This window comes from Falco rusticolus, chromosome 4, assembly GCF_015220075.1.
Source record: "Falco rusticolus isolate bFalRus1 chromosome 4, bFalRus1.pri, whole genome shotgun sequence".
NCBI classification, from domain to species: Eukaryota; Metazoa; Chordata; class Aves; order Falconiformes; family Falconidae; genus Falco; species Falco rusticolus.
This window is the reverse complement of record NC_051190.1, coordinates 50,165,941-50,186,589: the sequence shown is the minus strand read 5'-3', so window position 1 is coordinate 50,186,589 and position 20,649 is coordinate 50,165,941. Positions and strand designations below refer to the sequence as shown.

General features: G+C 50.8%; 4 protein-coding genes across 4 annotated transcripts in view; all 4 read right to left on the bottom strand.

Annotated features, from left to right (window-relative positions):
• LOC119145944 (acrosin-like) overlaps positions 1-7,422 on the bottom strand; it is a 60,901-nt gene extending 53,479 nt beyond the window's left edge. Inside the window, exon 1 of the mRNA XM_037382798.1 lies at positions 7,329-7,422. Coding sequence (XP_037238695.1) covers positions 7,329-7,417 — 89 coding nt within the window. The 5' untranslated portion in view covers positions 7,418-7,422. The remainder of the gene's footprint in view (positions 1-7,328) is intronic.
• LOC119145947 (endogenous retrovirus group K member 5 Gag polyprotein-like) lies at positions 1,122-3,769 on the bottom strand. The gene is made up of 2 exons (XM_037382803.1): positions 2,590-3,769; positions 1,122-2,462 (listed from the first exon to the last, which is right to left on the bottom strand). The coding sequence occupies exons 1-2, from the start codon at positions 3,483-3,485 to the stop codon at positions 2,453-2,455; spliced, it is 906 nt and encodes a 301-aa protein (XP_037238700.1). The 5' UTR covers positions 3,486-3,769; the 3' UTR covers positions 1,122-2,452.
• A 6,671-nt stretch (positions 7,423-14,093) lies between the features above and the next one.
• On the bottom strand, positions 14,094-16,741 carry LOC119145946 (endogenous retrovirus group K member 5 Gag polyprotein-like). Its single transcript, XM_037382802.1, has 2 exons — positions 15,562-16,741; positions 14,094-15,434 (listed from the first exon to the last, which is right to left on the bottom strand). Exons 1-2 carry the CDS (start codon positions 16,455-16,457, stop codon positions 15,425-15,427), a joined length of 906 nt encoding a protein of 301 aa, XP_037238699.1. The 5' UTR covers positions 16,458-16,741; the 3' UTR covers positions 14,094-15,424.
• A 1,201-nt stretch (positions 16,742-17,942) lies between these two features.
• On the bottom strand, positions 17,943-20,416 carry LOC119145904 (acrosin-like). Its single transcript, XM_037382693.1, has 5 exons — positions 20,303-20,416; positions 19,785-19,985; positions 19,182-19,447; positions 18,750-18,895; positions 17,943-18,284 (listed from the first exon to the last, which is right to left on the bottom strand). Exons 1-5 carry the CDS (start codon positions 20,389-20,391, stop codon positions 17,943-17,945), a joined length of 1,044 nt encoding a protein of 347 aa, XP_037238590.1. The 5' UTR covers positions 20,392-20,416.
• Positions 20,417-20,649: the final 233 nt, after the last annotated feature.

The window sequence follows — 20,649 nt, the reverse complement described above, 5'->3', positions numbered from 1 at the left end:
TCTAGGGTTAAGTCCTGCAGCAATTGATGGGAAAGAATGTTTTTGACAATCAGGACAGACAGCAATAATATTTGACGCTTGTTGAGAAGTAAGGTCAAACTGTCGCTTAAGAGCTCCAGCATTTTGATGGAAAAAAGAGCGACTCAGTTTAGCTTGTGCAATGCGGTCTGGCAATACTTGAACTGGTAACGTCAACAGATCAGCTCGTCGATTGCCTTCTGCCAGAAAACCAGGTAGTGAGGTATGAGATCTAATATGCATAACAAAATAAGGTGCAGATCGAGAGTCCAAAAGGAAAATAAGTTCCTGTAACAGGGTAAAAAGTTGTGAATGTGAAACATTCCGCAGCACAGAAGCTTTGGCTCGTGTAACAATACCTGCAACATAAGCTGAATCAGTAACAAGCTTGAGTGGTACGTTCCATTTTCGGAAAACGCAAACAACTGCATTCAGTTCTCCTATTTGAGGTGAACCGGAGACTGTCTCTATGTCCGAGTCCCATCGTCTCCGTTGATCATCCCACCATAGGAGAACAGATTTATGTGATTTGCCTGATCCATCTGTAAAGACAGTAAGTGCCTGTAAGGGTTGTTCGCTTCTTTTGGGTTTTAACATCAGACAAAAGTCAATGTTAAACAGTGTGTGTGAAGGTGGATGAGAACTTAGTTGACCTGTATAGTCAGCAAGTGCCATAACAAAGGTGTCTGATTGCTGATAAAGCCATTGTAAGTATACCGTTGTTATTGGTAGACAAATACAGACAAAATCCTTCCCTGATAAGGTTAACAGGCGTGATCTAGCTTTAACAATCAGAGAGGCAAACATTTCATGTTGTGCCAAAATAGTTTTTGTAGACTGGTTAGGTAAAAAGATCCATTCAATAATTAACAGGGGGTCTGAGTTCTGAAGGTCCCATTGCAATATCAGGGCATGAGGCTGTCGTACAGGGTTTAAAATAATCAAGTTAAAAGGTAGTTCAGGGGCCCATCGGTGGGCCTGTCGAGAAGCAATAGCTGAGGCAACCTTTTGTAAAGATGCATCTGCTTCAGAGTTAAGATTACGTGGGGAACAAAGATTAGTGTCCCCTTTTAAGTAGGTCAAACAGAGGACCCAAGTCTGTATTAGAAATTCCCAATAGTGGTCGAACCCAATTTATTGTTCCCAGTAATTTTTGTGCATCGTGCAGGTTTTTTACATTGGTATTGATCTGCAATGGTTGAGGAACAATAGTTTGTGCTCTTATTCGCCAGCCCAGATATTTCCAAGGGGGAAACTTCTGGACTTTTTCTGGTGCTATAGAGAGACCTGCCGAATTCACGGCATCTGCGACAAGGGCTACAGCTTCCTCCATGACTTTGTGATGTTGTGCTGCCACTAAAAGTTCATCCATATAATGATACAATAACACAGTAGGCATAGCGTTTCGGACAGGACTGAGTATTTTCGCAACATACCATTGACACATTGTAGGGCTATTTTTCATACCTTGTGGCAGTACAACCCACTGATATCTGTGCAACGGAGCTTGCATGTTGATGCTTGGAATTGAAAAGGCAAATTTTGGGGCATCATCTGGATGCAACGGGATACTGAAAAAACAATCTTTAAGATCTATGACAGTTAGATGCCAATGTCGAGGGATCATAGCTGGGGACGGGAGCCTGGGTTGGAGGGCTCCCATATCTTCCATAGCATCATTAATTTTTCTGAGATCATGGAGCAAGCGCCACTTGCCAGTTTGTTTTTTAATAACAAAACCTGGTGAATTCCATGGGCTAGTAGAAGGTTCAATGTGTCCTTGGGACAGTTGTTCTGAGACTAAGTTTTGAAGTGCGCGAAGTTTTTCCAAAGGAAGGGGCCATTGATCCACCCAAATAGGAGCATCAGTTTTCCAGGTTATTTTTAGGGTGTCGCGCACTTCAATGGCCCCATCTAAAAATGTGTTTGGATAGACATCCCCCATTGTGACAATACGTCACGTCCCCACAAAACCATAGGGACTGGTAGCACAAAAGGTTTAACAGAAGCCACATGTCCCTCTGGTCCTTGAATTCGAATTAGTTCCAAACTCTGACGACTGTTACCGGTCCCCCCTATCCCAGCCAGTGTCTGAGAGACATTAGTCAGTGGCCATTGCGGAGGCCATTTGGCTTGAGAAATTACTGTGACATCAGCTCCAGTGTCAATGATTCCATTTAGTGCTATTTGTTGGTCATTGTAAATAAGGGTACACTGATACATAGGTCGCTGTGGAGAAATAGATTGTACCCACAAAATGTGAGGTAACCCTGTGGATCCAAAACCTGCTCTCCTCTGCGGAGGATGATCAGTGATAAGAGAGCTTACCCTTGCCGGAATCAGAATCAATTGCGCTATTCGACTACCCTGAGGTATCGTACAAGGTGGAAACGGAGTCCATGCCATGATTTTGATTTCGTCCACGCTGTCAGAGTCAATAACACCTGGTAAAACAAAGAGACCAGACGATGTTGTGGAAGATCTACCAATTAATAGAGCTTGTGTATCGGGGGGTAATGGTCCTTTGACATTTGTTGATAATAAATGAACCGAGGAATCGAGCAGTGTTACTGTGTGTGAGGTTGCCAGGTCCAATCCGGCGCTGCCTGAGGTTGCTGGACAGGGACTTGAGGTGTCGGTGCTTCTCTCCGAGGTTGTTGAAATGTCAGCTGTGGCGCTTGTGTCTGCGCGCGTCGCTGCCCCGCGCTCCGCGGTCGGTTTCCCTGTATCGGTTGTCCCTGGAAGTCATACTTAGATCGACATTGATTAGCATAATGACGCCCTTTCTGACATGTCGGACAAACTCCAGGACCAGGAGGTTGTTGTCTATTCCCTGCAGCCCAAGCAAGACAATTTCTCTTTAGATGACCAGGCTTACCACAACCATAGCAATTCCCCACACCACGCATCGCTGCAAAAGCAGCAGCCATAGCTTCAAACTTGTGGTCAACCGTACCGATTCGGTTCCATGCTTTCACTATTTCCACCAAAGTGGGGTTCGGGTTGGGAAGAGACTTCAATAGCCTTTTACAATCAACATTAGCATTTTCAACAGGTAGTTTTGTTAACAATATATCCCGAGCTTCCGCATTATCTACTTGACGTTCCAAAGCCTGTTTTAGTCTATCAATAAACTGCATATAAGGTTCTCGAGACTCCTGAGTGATGTTAGTAAAAGCTTTTTGTGGCTTTTGTACGTCAGGAACCTGGAAAAAAGCCTTTTTGGCCTCTTCTCTAATTGCCTCGAGAGCCGCACGGGGGCAGTGTTGAGCCTGCGCTACAGGATCAGCATGTGCACCGGTGCCCGTACGATGCTCTATTGTCAGTGCAGCTAATGCAGCATCATTGTGATTGACATACGTGAGCAGGAGTGCTTGCAGTCCCCCTCTCCAATGCGACTCCCATAACGTGTACTGAGTTGGGGTTAGTAGCAATCGTGCTAAAGATTTCAAATCATGAGGAGTCATGACATAAGTATCAAACACAGAAGATAACAGACTTATAAACTAGGGAGAAGACATACCATGTTCCGTAACCGTGTGGTGCAGCTCTTTAACAACCGAAAAAGAAAGAGCCTCCCATCGTGCTCCCCCTGCCCGACCCTGAGAATACAAGACCGGAGCAACTATAGTTTTAGCCATTTCTAAATCCTCCTCCTTTAAGGCTTGTTTCTTTATTTTTGCCCACACATCACGCAGATCAGGAGGCTATAAATCAGGTTCTTGTTCAGGGTCTACTGGTCCCGGGTCAAAGGGATCTTCTTCTGGCGGATACTCCACTGCATTGACACCCAGGTTTCTAGAGCACTGTGACTTAGAGGCTGATAAGGAAAGAGCTATAGGAGCTTGCGATTCCTCCTGCTCTCCTTCCTCTGCCTTTTCTTCCTGTGCTTTCATAGTCTCAAAAATAACTCTCCATGAAGAGAGCAGACAGTGGGACTCAGTATTGCCTTTTGTCGCAGAATCCCACAATTTCACCCCTGTGTCGTCCCAACGTTCCAGCGTAAAAATTGTAGATGCAGTCACTGCGGGCATATTTACTTGCACCCACTTGAGCATTGCTTTAAGGTCTTGCCCAGAAATACTTTTCTTATGTTTGTTAAGGAGACCTTGCATAAGCTCATATACGTCTCTTTCTGAGGACGAAACCTGATTCCCCATTACGGATTTCCCACAGCTCACCTCTCAGCTCCGGAGGGATTTCTGGCCGGCTGGCTCCTGCTTCCTTTCAGCGGATCATTCAAAGTTCTGTGGGATTCGCTGCATGTCGCTCAGTTAGGCGATTCGAGAGTCCCTCCACATCAGATCCTTCACCGGATCACGTCGGGTCACCAATTTGCTGCGAATGAAGAGACGGGACGCAGCTTGATGCAAGCAAATGTTCGTTTATTGTACCAAAGCATGAGCTTATATACACTTTCAAAAGCTGCACGTTTAAAACTGGTTCTTGAAGCTAAGCCTTGTATACCAGGCAATCCCTGATTGGTGGTTAACTATCATCAATTAACAGCAAGGTGTTACTGCTCCTTGGCGCCATCCTTGGCGCCATCTGTCTCCCACTCCCCTGTGCTCTGTAAACATGTCTCATCATGTTAATTGCTGTCTAGAAAAGCTCGAGCACATTCCCCTCAGCTAACTGATTGCAACGCATGGTCCTAGTTTCCAGCCCGCTCCTGCAGTCTGCCTGCAGCCTGCTTCCTCCGGCAGGTGCCGGGCGTGGAAGTCCTGGCCTTGCACATGAGACTGAAGAGGACTGGCGCCTGGTTAGCCACAGAACTGAAACACTTTATTGCAGGGACTCAGCCAGCTGAGCTCTTCCGTTGAGAGGAGCGCGGGCAGGACAGAGCAGGCCTTTGACACTGAGGCTGCCTTTGCATCAGCAGGCATTGCCCCAGCGGGAAATGGTGGTGGTGCGCTGCAGCCAGCCCTGGATCCTCTCCGTCCCGGTGATCAAACTTTTTCTCCTATTAGGAACTGCACCAACTTCTGCAGCCAAGAAAGGAAATCCCACAGCTTCTGCACTGGAAGAGGGCAGGGTATAAACCTTCCTGCTTCTGTTGGTGTTGGCCTGTGAACGGGGGTGGAGGTGAAGGCTGGCTGCGGCCTTGCAGTAGTCGCTACTGCTGTGTGCAGGCCCATCTGTTCCAGGATCCAGTTGTAGAAGTGCTGGGTGGAGGTGTAGACTCCGGGCTTCTTTGCTCTCGCACAGCCCATCCCCCAGCTGGTCAGGCCAACAAGCCAGAAGTAGTCAGCGCTCTTGTCTTGGCACACAAGAGGCCCACCGCTGTCCCCCTGCAGCAGAGGAGAGAGGATGAAGGGGTTGTTGGGTGGCCACCGTCAGCCCAGTGGCTGGCTCCTTCCCTCTCATGGCACTTCCAGAGCTGTATTTAGTGGCCAGCCAAGCTCTGGAGAAGCTTTCCTGGGAGGGGGCGGTGGGCCTGTAAGGCAGGGCTCGCTCTCCCTGCAGCACAGTTGTCCTGCAGGTGCTGCAGAAGGATGTTGCACGTATGGGATGGAGAAGCTCTGGGCTGCCAAGGGCACTGGGTGGGATTTGTGGACATAGTGCCAGGCCTCTGGGACAAGGCAGGCAGGCCCTGGGCAAAGGCGTGCAAAAGGGGAAGGGGTGTAAGGCCCTCAGCAGTAGGGACACAGCAATGGGAGTGTGAGTGGCCAGGAAAAGCCCGTGACGGTGCAGGTTTGGGCGGTTGTGGCGGGGCTGCCCGTGCTGCCGGGGCTTGGCTTGTAGCACGCTCCTACCTGGCAGGTGTCAATGCCACCCTGCGGATAGCCAGCACAGATGTTGTGGGTGTGGATGGCCCCTCTGTACCAGCCGCTGCTGTTACAGACCCCGGCATCAATGAGGTGGACCTGGGCCTCCTGCAGCACATACGCCGATCCTCCAGCTGTGAAGAGCACAGAAAGGAATGAACTCCCAGCAGCTCATTGCCAGTTCTCCTTCCCTGCATGACTGAAGCCCTATCCCGGGGCTTGGCTTTGCATGTGGGGAGGCGCTGGACCGCTCCTTCCTTTCTGCCTTGCTCTGGGTCAGTGGCTCACGCCCCCCTCTCTAAGAGGCATACGTCCCCACAGCCTGATTCTGGCATTCGCCTCTGCCGTCAGGAAGAGCAACCTGCCTCCCCAAGCTGGCCAAGCTTGCGCTCGCAACGTGACTACATTTTGGGAGCTCACCTCTTGCAGTCCTGGCACCCCAGCCACTGACGTAGCACTCTGTCAGCTCCGAGACTCTCAGCGAGGCATCGGGCACGCAGGCAAGCTGTACGTAGCTGTTGCACTGGACAGGCTGCTCCAGTTCCAGCAAGGCAATGTCGTTCCTCCGTGTGATATTACTGAAGTGCTGGTGAACCAGCAGCTGCTTGATGTTGCGCACCTGGGCCTCAGGTCCCAGCTGGGTCAGCCGGGTGGCACCTACCACCACGTTCCACGTGGTGATGTTCCTGGAAGGCAGATGGAGAGAGGGCTCAGAGGGAGCAGAGCCACATGCTGCAGCAGCACAGCAGTCGCCCTGCCTGCTGCTTGGCAAGGCAGAGAGGAAAGCAGTGCTTGGGAGGGTGCGACAGACCATGTGCTCCTTGGGCTCAAGCAGTGTCGAGCTGGAGGCTGCTGGGAAGCAGTGGCATGAGCCCAGCCTTCTCCTGAGCAGCCTCTCAGGTGGCTGCGGAGTGCCCAGGCACTGGGCGTACTGCAGGGCAACAGGACATGCTGCAGCACGTGCTGGTGTGCTCAGGGCACCTGCTAGAGTGTGGGGCTAGCCCCCATCCCTGGTCCTCCTTACCTGGCCTCGATGAAGCAGTGGGCTGATGTGAGGACCCACTGTGGGCTGATGAGGGAGCCCCCGCAGATGTGTGCCGTGCCTCCTTCCAAGGGAGCCTCGATGCTGACGATCCAGGGCCAGGCCCCTGGCTGGGCATCTGTGCCACCCACAATGCGCGACATGCCGTAGTGAAAAGCCGCAGGCCGAAGGCCGCAGGTGCCTCTGTAACCAGAAACTCCATTCTGGTTAGCTCCATGGAAGCTTGTGCCATTCCGGCTAAAGGCCAGCTGTCTTCCCTCCCCTCAAGGCATGGCCAGAAGGGCCGAGGAAACCCGTGGGGCATGCGCCCGCTCCCCTTTCCCCGCTTTCTGCTTCAGCCCGTAGACGAGTTGTGCCAGCAGCCTGGATGCTGTCAGGGACCTGAGCCTCCCAGATGGCCTTCAAGAACCTCTAGGGTGACCATGGGGGACAAGCAGGACCCCTCCAGAGAAGCTCACAAGGGTTGCCCAATGTCCCTCCCAGAGCCTCGGGCCACTTACCCACAGCTATCCCATGTGCCGTGCACAGGACAGCACACGGCCAGCAGGACAACGAGGAGGAGGAGAACATCCATCACTACCAGCAACATGTGGCAGCTGCAAGAACGAAGGCTTGTCGCCACCCCTACGGCCACCGACAGAGTGCCCGCAGGATTCCTGTTCCTGGGGTACCCTTGGACACGGGGCTGATGTCACAGAGTGCCTGGTTCCAGGTGCTGGGCGTGGTGGCGGTGGGGGAGGGATGGGGGGCAACAGGAGGGGTTCCAAGCAGGACTGGAGGCGGAAGCTGGGATCGCACACCCCTGACAGAGCCCCACGCAATGCCCTGCTTGCACGATCAGGGTGGGCAGGCCCCGTGGCAGGCAGCAGCGCCTGGCTCCCAGCTCTGCCTGCTAACAGCTCACAGGGCAACACCCAGCGTGGCCTCGCAGCCTCTTTGGGGAGTTCCCTGCCGCCCTGCTCTCTGCAGCCCTGTGCCACCGGCTCCTTCCCAACAAACAGACACACAACAAAGAACACAATGACTACAGCAGCATGCGCGTGCTTGGGTGTTGAAGAGCCAATCTGTTGATGGCCGTGGCACCAAGCAGTGCTGGACAATCCAAATAAGCCAAGCACAGCCCAGCAACATCAACCTTCCTGCACAAAGCACAGTGAAATGCAGGTGCAGCACACTCCTCACTGGCTATGTCAGCCACAGCAACGCGCTCTGGCAGGTGTCATATCCTTGCTGTCTGTGGGTTGGATTGCTGTTCTGGGCACCCACTGACCATGGCACTTGTGGCAAGGGCAATGAACGTGAAGCTCTAGAGAGAGAAGGATGCTCCTGCTCGCAGCCCAACGTGCCATTGTTCGCAGCTTTGCAAGAGCTTGCATCAGTCTCACCTCGTCAGTCTGTCTTCTGCCGCTTACTGAAGGAGCCTTGCTCACTCTCCTGCTGGAGTGCAGGAGAGAAGCAGGAGCCAGGCACGTGCATTGCATTTGCACAGCAGGGCTAGGTCCCTGGAGGGTCGAGGGCAATGGCTTGAAGGTTGGCAGCCTCCAAGCTTGTGAAAGGTGCGGCAGCTCCCTGCTGCCATCCTGGCTTCTGTGGCGAGGCATAAGGCGCACAGCGGAGGGAGCAATCGGGTCCCGAGGAGGAGGACCACGCAGGCTCTGTCTGAAAGTGGAAGAGCTGCTCTCAAGGCCCTTGAGGTGCAGCAGGGCTTCCTAGGCCCCAGAACTGGCCTCCAAGCAAGCGGGCTCAAGGCTGCTTTGTGTTTTGAAAAGGGACCGGCAGCCGGTTCCCACGTGTCTGCTGAGAGCAGGCAGAAGGCAGCCTTGGAGAAGACAACTTGTCTGCTGGGGAAACCCTGCTCTTTCAGCACCGGTTTTGGCAGGTGGCTAGCAGAGAATGCCGTCAGAGGTGGCCACACTTCACAGACGCTTGAAGGAAGAGATTGGGGTCATTTGGTGGAGAGGACCCTGGCAGGGACAGCAGTTCCCAGGCAAGCCCGTCAGTAATGGCACACAAGTCCAAGGTGACCTAGCTAACAACACCCAAAGACCACGTGTGTTGACAGATGGGGCAAACCTGGGAGCAAAGGGGGGAAAAAATAACTGGGGTTGGCCCCGTGTCTGGGAGGAGAGCAGGGCTGAGAGAGGCAGGACTCAGGGAAGATGAGGGGCACGTATAAGCACGGCAAATGGAGAGAAGGGGGGATCAAGGAGCCGGTCACACAGAAGCAAAGTGCTGGCTGCCTTGCTTGCCTGAGCCCTGCGCCTAATCACCACAGTACCCACTGGCTTCTTTTGGAGAGCCACCCCAAAGCCCTTCCTGTGTGGTCCCATTCTGCACCTGCCACACGGTGGGTCCCCAGGCCTGGCTGCTAGCAAAGGCCGACGGCAAGACAGGCCACAGGCAGCCAGCACTTGGAAAGCCCCAGTGTCTCGGGCCAGCTGCTGCTGGGAGCCCTGTGCGCGTGCACAGCTCACTAGTGAACCTGAAGCTGGACGAGGTGACAAGCAAGAGGGGAGAGAGAGCCTCTCAGGCATGTGGATGGCCTGCGGTGTCAGCCGACGTGCCTGCTCAGCCCCAGCGTCCCCACCTTGCAAGAGGACCAGGCCTGCCAACCACTGGCCACCTCTCCACCTCCCAGAGGCAGGAAGGACTTGGAGGTGCTTGAGCATGCATGCCCTCAGCTGCTGCCCACCTAGGCATGCCCCCCCTGCGGGAGCTGCAGAAGGGCCTGCCTCTGAAGCTGCCAGGACCGTCCTCCTCTTGCTCTGTGCTTGGGCCCCGGCAAGCCATGGTGCTGCAGCTCCCAGCTCTGTTCCTACCCAGGACTGCAGGGCATGCCTCCAGCTGAACTGGGATCTCTGGAAACATGGGCATGCCCTTTGCTTCCTCTTGATCATGCAGTGAAAGGAGTTCTTATGGCTCTGCGGATGATGCTGGAGCATGCTCCCTCCCCAAACAAGTCCGGCTTTCTGTCCAGAGGCCTCAGGTGTTCCTCGTAGCACAGAGCGCAACTCCCCTGCACTCCTAGCAGGCTTGGTGCAGCAAATGAAGAGACGGGATGCAGCTTGATGCAAGCAAGTTGTCCGTTTATTAGTGATTTTCTTACACATATATACGTTTCTACCTTCTACATATTACACACTGATTGGTTAAATCTTAAGCGTAAAAAACACTGATTGGTTGATATTTAAGGCACACCGTTAAAACAATAGGAACTTATTGGTTTACCTTGACCTAGCAACAATTTCTATTCCAAAATTAGGGGGCTTCTTTCTACCCGGCTTTCTTGATTAACAAAGTTACTTATCGGCGCTATGCGTTCCCTTACCTGGCTACTTGTTTCTCTGTCCGTCTGGTTGCCTCCTCAACTGTAACGGCTCAGGGGTCTGCAGTTAGCTTGTTCCTTTGTTCCCAGGGCTAGTGCCCTACAAGTTCTAACAAGTCTCTATTCATCAGGCTATCAGTACTTGGACTCTTGTCCTTGAGGCCTTGTCCTACATCTCCCTTTTCCTGTTGCACAAAAAGAACCCCTGAAATCGGACGAGTTGTTAATTTTTGCAAGCATTGTAAAAGATAAGGTATAAGTAATAAAACAAACAAAAAAGCAACTAAAGCATATATAACCATCTATATATAACCATCTTCACTAAACTTCTTAAACATCCTGAAATGCCCCAACCACTAAACAGTTTATCTAACCAATCCCAAGTATCACGTTGTTGAAGATGAGAAACTCCATCCTTTAATCTTTGGATGCTAGCATGAATTGATTCCGAATGATCTGAAAGGTTCATGCAACACATCCCTTCAAACTCTTCACAACCATGACCTTGTGCCAGAAGCAAAAAATCTATTGCAGCTCTATTCTGTAATGTCGCGTGGCAAACACTATCAACATCTAATAAAAGACCAGACAGGGCACTGCTTGTGGCATTGGTTTGTTTGGCAAGCCAACAGCCAAGCTTATCTAATGTTGCTAGAGCCTTTCCTGCAGCAGCTCCAGGCAACCGAAGAGATGCAATAAAGCGTTGGCCAAAGGACCAAAATTGCATGTTATCATCACAATTGGAGGCAAATGCATGAACGCCATGCTTTGTCCTTCGACAGTAGCGATGTTGTAAAATCATAGATGTGTTAGGAGTCAGGACGGAAAGTCGCCCTAAGCTACACGGACCTCCTTTTATATGAGAAGGAATGACAGGCCATGCTCGATCACCACAAATAAAAAATACTCCAGCAGGTAGTGAGAGCGGAGTATTGCTAGATTTAGACAAGTTGTTAGCAGTGTAATTACACCAGGTACTTGCATTTCTAAAAACAGGATGAATAGGGGAAACGTCCCATGCCCTAGACTGATTCTTTCCCGTGTAGTTAAATTTTATGCAAAAATCCATTTGTACTGAACCAAGGAGTTCAGTTTCCTGCGGTTCCAGAGTAGCCAGTGGGAGATGGGGTATCCATACATCCCAATTGTCTGTCACATTTTTTGATACGTTTTTGGGTGGAAAAAGACTTTGAAGGTCCCTAGGTATAGGCCATTCATCTAATGGTAAGCCCACAAGACATGTGGAAAAAGGCTGATCCGGAGTGGCCATAGCAAGACACAGAGTATCCTGTCCAGTCAAGTTCGCCAACGTGACCCAAACATTTACCTTTGGTAGAAAAGGGGGAGAAGAGCTACCTTCAATAGGCCAAGGTCCAGGTATGAGCATCATTATCCATATTACTGACAACGCTTGTTTCTCTTTTTCTTTTTCCATTGTCGTTTTACAACCAGCCATTCTTCTGGTCGTACTGTCCACGACCGAGGCACTGCAATTGATCGTCCACTCTCTAATCCTACAATAATGTTCTTGTTAATAATATAAATTCTGCTTGCTAATACAATATATTGAAACAACAACCGTGCAATAGCCCGTACTTCTAGGCTTTCAATCAATGATAAAAAATTTGCAAAAACTAAGTTTGGAAAAATCTCAGAACCCAACCCTATAACTCCCTCTAATTCCAAAAGAGGTTTTCCCATAAAACGTTCAGCCCACTGTATATGATTAAACCTTAATATCTGATTATTACACTCAGAGCACATCCAATGACCCCATCTGTCCCTTAGTCTTACAACTCGCCAGCGATCGTGATCACAGAGTTCACAATGAATCTTGATCCACGGTTGACAAGATGGTCCACGCTCATAGCAACATAACTGTAGAAATCGAGACGCTGTCCAATCTGGTTCATGACAGTGTCGTTGAAAGTCGATGTAATGGAAGATAATATCTGCTAGTGGTGCCGTCAGTGCGTTGGGGATCTGGTCTGGTCCAAACGTATTCCCTTTGTTAAGTGGTTTAATCCAGGGCGATATTGTCCGTTCCGAGCTCTGTAAAAAGCGAAATCTAGATGCTAGATCCTGAATTTGGTTACCTGACATTAATGCAAAACAGAAATCATCACGCAGTTTTTATTTCATTCTGTAGGGTCGGTGTCGGTATCAGTTGTCTGCGGTAAAGGTTCAGGGAAAGGTCGTGCATTCTTTGCTGGGATCCATCTGGGTCCTCTTTCTGTGGAGACACAAGCGTAACCTTTTCCCCATGTAACAAGAGGATATGGTCCCATAATTTTACCTGTTTCTGGTTCTCGAACCAATACTGGGGCTTTAACCCGTGCCTCGAAGGAGGTATTTGCAGTAAAATGTCGAACTGTCGGTGGGTTGTTATCTATTAAAGAACAATTTAAAAAATTAAAAACATACAATGCTTTCTGTAACCGTTCCTCCGGAATAGCCATTCCCCCTTTTTGTTGTTGTAATAGACGTTTTAGAGACTGATGAGACCGTTCAACGAGAGATTGACCGGTGGGGGAATGAGGAATGCCAGTAATATGAGTTATACCCCATAGGGCAAAAAAGGTTTTTATAGTTGTTGAAACATAAGCTGGACCATTATCTGTCTTTATCTTTGAGGGAATACCCAAAGTAGCAAAAGCACGCATTAAATGTCTACGAACATCTCGGGCCTTTTCTCCTGTGTGACAAGAGGCAAACAAGGCACCTGAAAATGTATCAATGGAAGAGTGGATATATTTAAGGTTACCAAATTCAGAATAATGTGTGACATCTGTTTGCCATAATTGTAGGCTTTGTAATCCTCTAGGGTTAAGTCCTGCAGCAATTGATGGGAAAGAATGTTTTTGACAATCAGGACAGACAGCAATAATATTTGACGCTTGTTGAGAAGTAAGGTCAAACTGTCGCTTAAGAGCTCCAGCATTTTGATGGAAAAAAGAGCGACTCAGTTTAGCTTGTGCAATGCGGTCTGGCAATACTTGAACTGGTAACGTCAACAGATCAGCTCGTCGATTGCCTTCTGCCAGAAAACCAGGTAGTGAGGTATGAGATCTAATATGCATAACAAAATAAGGTGCAGATCGAGAGTCCAAAAGGAAAATAAGTTCCTGTAACAGGGTAAAAAGTTGTGAATGTGAAACATTCCGCAGCACAGAAGCTTTGGCTCGTGTAACAATACCTGCAACATAAGCTGAATCAGTAACAAGCTTGAGTGGTACGTTCCATTTTCGGAAAACGCAAACAACTGCATTCAGTTCTCCTATTTGAGGTGAACCGGAGACTGTCTCTATGTCCGAGTCCCATCGTCTCCGTTGATCATCCCACCATAGGAGAACAGATTTATGTGATTTGCCTGATCCATCTGTAAAGACAGTAAGTGCCTGTAAGGGTTGTTCGCTTCTTTTGGGTTTTAACATCAGACAAAAGTCAATGTTAAACAGTGTGTGTGAAGGTGGATGAGAACTTAGTTGACCTGTATAGTCAGCAAGTGCCATAACAAAGGTGTCTGATTGCTGATAAAGCCATTGTAAGTATACCGTTGTTATTGGTAGACAAATACAGACAAAATCCTTCCCTGATAAGGTTAACAGGCGTGATCTAGCTTTAACAATCAGAGAGGCAAACATTTCATGTTGTGCCAAAATAGTTTTTGTAGACTGGTTAGGTAAAAAGATCCATTCAATAATTAACAGGGGGTCTGAGTTCTGAAGGTCCCATTGCAATATCAGGGCATGAGGCTGTCGTACAGGGTTTAAAATAATCAAGTTAAAAGGTAGTTCAGGGGCCCATCGGTGGGCCTGTCGAGAAGCAATAGCTGAGGCAACCTTTTGTAAAGATGCATCTGCTTCAGAGTTAAGATTACGTGGGGAACAAAGATTAGTGTCCCCTTTTAAGTAGGTCAAACAGAGGACCCAAGTCTGTATTAGAAATTCCCAATAGTGGTCGAACCCAATTTATTGTTCCCAGTAATTTTTGTGCATCGTGCAGGTTTTTTACATTGGTATTGATCTGCAATGGTTGAGGAACAATAGTTTGTGCTCTTATTCGCCAGCCCAGATATTTCCAAGGGGGAAACTTCTGGACTTTTTCTGGTGCTATAGAGAGACCTGCCGAATTCACGGCATCTGCGACAAGGGCTACAGCTTCCTCCATGACTTTGTGATGTTGTGCTGCCACTAAAAGTTCATCCATATAATGATACAATAACACAGTAGGCATAGCGTTTCGGACAGGACTGAGTATTTTCGCAACATACCATTGACACATTGTAGGGCTATTTTTCATACCTTGTGGCAGTACAACCCACTGATATCTGTGCAACGGAGCTTGCATGTTGATGCTTGGAATTGAAAAGGCAAATTTTGGGGCATCATCTGGATGCAACGGGATACTGAAAAAACAATCTTTAAGATCTATGACAGTTAGATGCCAATGTCGAGGGATCATAGCTGGGGACGGGAGCCTGGGTTGGAGGGCTCCCATATCTTCCATAGCATCATTAATTTTTCTGAGATCATGGAGCAAGCGCCACTTGCCAGTTTGTTTTTTAATAACAAAACCTGGTGAATTCCATGGGCTAGTAGAAGGTTCAATGTGTCCTTGGGACAGTTGTTCTGAGACTAAGTTTTGAAGTGCGCGAAGTTTTTCCAAAGGAAGGGGCCATTGATCCACCCAAATAGGAGCATCAGTTTTCCAGGTTATTTTTAGGGTGTCGCGCACTTCAATGGCCCCATCTAAAAATGTGTTTGGATAGACATCCCCCATTGTGACAATACGTCACGTCCCCACAAAACCATAGGGACTGGTAGCACAAAAGGTTTAACAGAAGCCACATGTCCCTCTGGTCCTTGAATTCGAATTAGTTCCAAACTCTGACGACTGTTACCGGTCCCCCCTATCCCAGCCAGTGTCTGAGAGACATTAGTCAGTGGCCATTGCGGAGGCCATTTGGCTTGAGAAATTACTGTGACATCAGCTCCAGTGTCAATGATTCCATTTAGTGCTATTTGTTGGTCATTGTAAATAAGGGTACACTGATACATAGGTCGCTGTGGAGAAATAGATTGTACCCACAAAATGTGAGGTAACCCTGTGGATCCAAAACCTGCTCTCCTCTGCGGAGGATGATCAGTGATAAGAGAGCTTACCCTTGCCGGAATCAGAATCAATTGCGCTATTCGACTACCCTGAGGTATCGTACAAGGTGGAAACGGAGTCCATGCCATGATTTTGATTTCGTCCACGCTGTCAGAGTCAATAACACCTGGTAAAACAAAGAGACCAGACGATGTTGTGGAAGATCTACCAATTAATAGAGCTTGTGTATCGGGGGGTAATGGTCCTTTGACATTTGTTGATAATAAATGAACCGAGGAATCGAGCAGTGTTACTGTGTGTGAGGTTGCCAGGTCCAATCCGGCGCTGCCTGAGGTTGCTGGACAGGGACTTGAGGTGTCGGTGCTTCTCTCCGAGGTTGTTGAAATGTCAGCTGTGGCGCTTGTGTCTGCGCGCGTCGCTGCCCCGCGCTCCGCGGTCGGTTTCCCTGTATCGGTTGTCCCTGGAAGTCATACTTAGATCGACATTGATTAGCATAATGACGCCCTTTCTGACATGTCGGACAAACTCCAGGACCAGGAGGTTGTTGTCTATTCCCTGCAGCCCAAGCAAGACAATTTCTCTTTAGATGACCAGGCTTACCACAACCATAGCAATTCCCCACACCACGCATCGCTGCAAAAGCAGCAGCCATAGCTTCAAACTTGTGGTCAACCGTACCGATTCGGTTCCATGCTTTCACTATTTCCACCAAAGTGGGGTTCGGGTTGGGAAGAGACTTCAATAGCCTTTTACAATCAACATTAGCATTTTCAACAGGTAGTTTTGTTAACAATATATCCCGAGCTTCCGCATTATCTACTTGACGTTCCAAAGCCTGTTTTAGTCTATCAATAAACTGCATATAAGGTTCTCGAGACTCCTGAGTGATGTTAGTAAAAGCTTTTTGTGGCTTTTGTACGTCAGGAACCTGGAAAAAAGCCTTTTTGGCCTCTTCTCTAATTGCCTCGAGAGCCGCACGGGGGCAGTGTTGAGCCTGCGCTACAGGATCAGCATGTGCACCGGTGCCCGTACGATGCTCTATTGTCAGTGCAGCTAATGCAGCATCATTGTGATTGACATACGTGAGCAGGAGTGCTTGCAGTCCCCCTCTCCAATGCGACTCCCATAACGTGTACTGAGTTGGGGTTAGTAGCAATCGTGCTAAAGATTTCAAATCATGAGGAGTCATGACATAAGTATCAAACACAGAAGATAACAGACTTATAAACTAGGGAGAAGACATACCATGTTCCGTAACCGTGTGGTGCAGCTCTTTAACAACCGAAAAAGAAAGAGCCTCCCATCGTGCTCCCCCTGCCCGACCCTGAGAATACAAGACCAGAGCAACTATAGTTTTAGCCATTTCTAAATCCTCCTCCTTTAAGGCTTGTTTCTTTATTTTTGCCCACACATCACGCAGATCAGGAGGCTATAAATCAGGTTCTTGTTCAGGGTCTACTGGTCCCGGGTCAAAGGGATCTTCTTCTGGCGGATACTCCACTGCATTGACACCCAGGTTTCTAGAGCACTGTGACTTAGAGGCTGATAAGGAAAGAGCTATAGGAGCTTGCGATTCCTCCTGCTCTCCTTCCTCTGCCTTTTCTTCCTGTGCTTTCATAGTCTCAAAAATAACTCTCCATGAAGAGAGCAGACAGTGGGACTCAGTATTGCCTTTTGTCGCAGAATCCCACAATTTCACCCCTGTGTCGTCCCAACGTTCCAGCGTAAAAATTGTAGATGCAGTCACTGCGGGCATATTTACTTGCACCCACTTGAGCATTGCTTTAAGGTCTTGCCCAGAAATACTTTTCTTATGTTTGTTAAGGAGACCTTGCATAAGCTCATATACGTCTCTTTCTGAGGACGAAACCTGATTCCCCATTACGGATTTCCCACAGCTCACCTCTCAGCTCCGGAGGGATTTCTGGCCGGCCGGCTCCTGCTTCCTTTCAGCGGATCATTCCAAGTTCTGTGGGATTCGCTGCATGTCGCTCAGTTAGGCGATTCGAAAGCCCTTCACGTTAGATCCTTAAACGGATCACGTCGGGGTCACCAATTTGCGGCGAATGAAGAGACGGGACACAGCTTGATGCAAGCAAATGTCCATTTATTGTACCAAAGCATGAGCTTATATACACTTTCAAAAGCTGCACGTTTAAAACTGGTTCTTGAAGCTAAGCCTTGTATACCAGGCAATCCCTGATTGGTGGTTAACTATCATCAATTAACAGCAAGGTGTTACCGCTCCTTGGCGCCATCCTTGGCGCCATCTGTCTCCCACTCCCCTGTGCTCTGCAAACATGTCTCATCATGTTAATTGCTGTCTAGAAAAGCTCGAGCACATTCCCCTCAGCTAACTGATTGCAACGCATGGTCCTAGTTTCCAGCCCGCTCCTGCAGTCTGCCTGCAGCCTGCTTCCTCCGGCAGGTGCCGGGCGTGGAAGTCCTGGCCTTGCACACGAGACTGAAGAGGACTGGCGCCTGGTTAGCCACAGAACTGAAACACTTTATTGCAGGGACTCAGCCAGCTGAGCTCTTCCGTTGAGAGGAGCGCGGGCAGGACAGAGCAGGCCTTTGACACTGAGGCTGCCTTTGCATCAGCAGGCATTGCCCCAGCGGGAAATGGTGGTGGTGGTGCGCTGCAGCCAGCCCTGGATCCTCTCCGTCCCGGTGATCAAACTTTTTCTCCTATTAGGAACTGCACCAACTTCTGCAGCCAAGAAAGGAAATCCCACAGCTTCTGCACTGGAAGTGGGCAGGGTGTAAACCTTCCTGCTTCTGTTGGTGTTGGCCTGTGAACAGGGGTGGAGGTGAAGGCTGGCTGCGGCCTTGCAGTAGTCGCTACTGCTGTGTGCAGGCCCATCTGTTCCAGGATCCAGTTGTAGAAGTGCTGGGTGGAGGTGTAGACTCCGGGCTTCTTTGCTCTCGCACAGCCCATCCCCCAGCTGGTCAGGCCAACAAGCCAGAAGTAGTCAGCGCTCTTGTCTTGGCACACAAGAGGCCCACCGCTGTCCCCCTGCAGCAGAGGAGAGAGGATGAAGGGGTTGTTGGGTGGCCACCGTCAGCCCAGTGGCTGGCTCCTTCCCTCTCATGGCACTTCCAGAGCTGTATTTAGTGGCCAGCCAAGCTCTGGAGAAGCTTTCCTGGGAGGGGGCGGTGGGCCTGTAAGGCAGGGCTCGCTCTCCCTGCAGCACAGTTGTCCTGCAGGTGCTGCAGAAGGATGTTGCACGTATGGGATGGAGAAGCTCTGGGCTGCCAAGGGCACTGGGTGGGCTTTGTGGACATAGTGCCAGGCCTCTGGGACAAGGCAGGCAGGCCCTGGGCAAAGGCGTGCAAAAGGGGAAGGGCGGTGAGGCCCTCAGCAGTGGGGACACAGCAATGGGAGTGTGAGTGGCCAGGAAAAGCCAGTGACGGTGCAGGTTTGGGCGGTTGTGGCGGGGCTGCCCGTGCTGCCGGGGCTTGGCTTGTAGCACGCTCCTACCTGGCAGGTGTCGATGCCACCCTGCGGATAGCCAGCACAGATGTTGTGGGTGTGGATGGCCCCTCTGTACCAGCCGCTGCTGTTACAGACCCCGGCATCAATGAGGTGGACCTGGGCCTCCTGCAGCACATACGCCGATCCTCCAGCTGTGAAGAGCACAGAAAGGAATGAACACCCAGCAGCTCATTGCCAGTTCTCCTTCCCTGCGTGACTGAAGCCCTATCCCGGGGCTTGGCTTTGCATGTGGGGAGGCGCTGGACCGCTCCTTCCTTTCTGCCTTGCTCTGGGTCAGTGGCTCACGCCCCCCTCTCTAAGAGGCATACGTCCCCACAGCCTGATTCTGGCTTTCGCCTCTGCTGTCAGGAAGAGCAACCTGCCTCCCCAAGCTGGCCAAGCTTGCGCTCGCAACGTGACTACATTTTGGGAGCTCACCTCTTGCAGTCCTGGCACCCCAGCCACTGACGTAGCACTCTGTCAGCTCCGAGACTCTCAGCGAGGCATCGGGCACGCAGGCAAGCTGTACATGGCTGTTGCACTGGACAGGCTGCTCCAGTTCCAGCAAGGCAATGTCGTTTCTCCACGTGATATTATTGAAGTGCTGGTGAACCAGCAGCTGCTTGATGTTGCGCACCTGGGCCTCAGGTCCCAGCTGGGTCAGCTGGGTGGCACCTACCACCACCTGCCACATGGTGATGTTCCTGGAAGGCAGATGGAGAGAGGGCTCAGAGGGAGCAGAGCCACATGCTGCAGCAGCACAGCAGTCGCCCTGCCTTCTGCTTGGCAAGGCAGAGAGGAAAGCAGTGCTTGGGAGGGTGCGACAGACCACGTGCTCCTTGGGCTCAAGCAGTGTCGAGCTGGAGGCTGCTGGGAAGCAGTGGCATGAGCCAGCCTTCTCCTGAGCAGCCTCTCAGGTGGCTGCGGAGTGCCCAGGCACTGGGCGTACTGCAGGGCAACAGGACATGCTGCAGCACGTGCTGGTGTGCTCAGGGCACCTGCTAGAGTGTGGGGCTAACCCTGAACCCTGGTCCTCCTTACCTGGCCTCGAAGAAGCAGTGGGCTGCTGTGAGGACCCACTGTGGGCTGATGAGGGAACCCCCGCAGATGTGCGCCGTGCCTCCTTCCAAGAGAGCCTCGATGCTGACGATCCAGGGCCAGGCCCCTGGCTGGGCATCTGTGCCACCCACAACGCGCGACATGCCGTAGTGAAAAGCCGCAGGCCGAAGGCCGCAGGTGCCTCTGTAACCAGAAACTCCATTCTGGTTAGCTCCATGGAAGCTTGTGCCATTCCGGCTAAAGGCCAGCTGTCTTCCCTCCCCTCAAGGCATGGCCAGAAGGGCCGAGGAAACCCGTGGGGTGTGTGCCCGCTCCCCTTTCCCTGCTTTCTGCTTCAGCCCGTAGACGAGTTGTGCCGGCAGCCTGGGTGATGGCAAGGAGCTGAGCCTCCCAGATGGCCTTCAAGAGCCACTGGGGTGGCCATGGGGGATAAGCAGGACCCCTCCAGAGAAGCTCACAAGGGTTGCCCAATGTCCCTCCCAGAGCCTCGGGCCACTTACCCACAGCTATCCCATGTGCCGTGCACAGGACAGCACACGGCCAGCAGGACAACGAGGAGGAGGAGAACATCCATCACTACCAGCAACATGTGGCAGCTGCAAGAACGAAGGCTTGTCGCCACCCCTACGGCCACCGACAGAGTGCCCGCAGGATTCCCGTTCCTGGGGTACCCTTGGACACGGGGCTGATGTCACAGAGTGCCTGGTTCCAGGTGCTGGGCGTGGTGGCGGTGGGGGAGGGATGGGGGGCAACAGGAGGGGTTCCAAGCAGGACTGGAGGCGGAAGCTGGGATCGCACACCCCTGACAGAGCCCCACGCAATGCCCTGCTTGCACGATCAGGGTGGG

What these genes read in the sequence shown, in the direction of transcription:
- LOC119145947 (XM_037382803.1), bottom strand. Translation starts at nt 3,485, where the DNA reads ATGACTCCTCATGATTTGAAATCTTTAGCACGATTGCTACTAACCCCA.
- LOC119145946 (XM_037382802.1), bottom strand. Translation starts at nt 16,457, where the DNA reads ATGACTCCTCATGATTTGAAATCTTTAGCACGATTGCTACTAACCCCA.
- LOC119145904 (XM_037382693.1), bottom strand. Translation starts at nt 20,391, where the DNA reads ATGTTGCTGGTAGTGATGGATGTTCTCCTCCTCCTCGTTGTCCTGCTG. An exon ending in GGCACATGGGATAGCTGTGG is followed by an intron (nt 19,986 to 20,302) that starts GTAAGTGGCCCG and finishes TTCTGGTTACAG; the next exon opens with AGGCACCTGCGGCCTTCGGC. An exon ending in GGGTGCCAGGACTGCAAGAG is followed by an intron (nt 18,896 to 19,181) that starts GTGAGCTCCCAA and finishes TGCTCTTCACAG; the next exon opens with CTGGAGGATCGGCGTATGTG.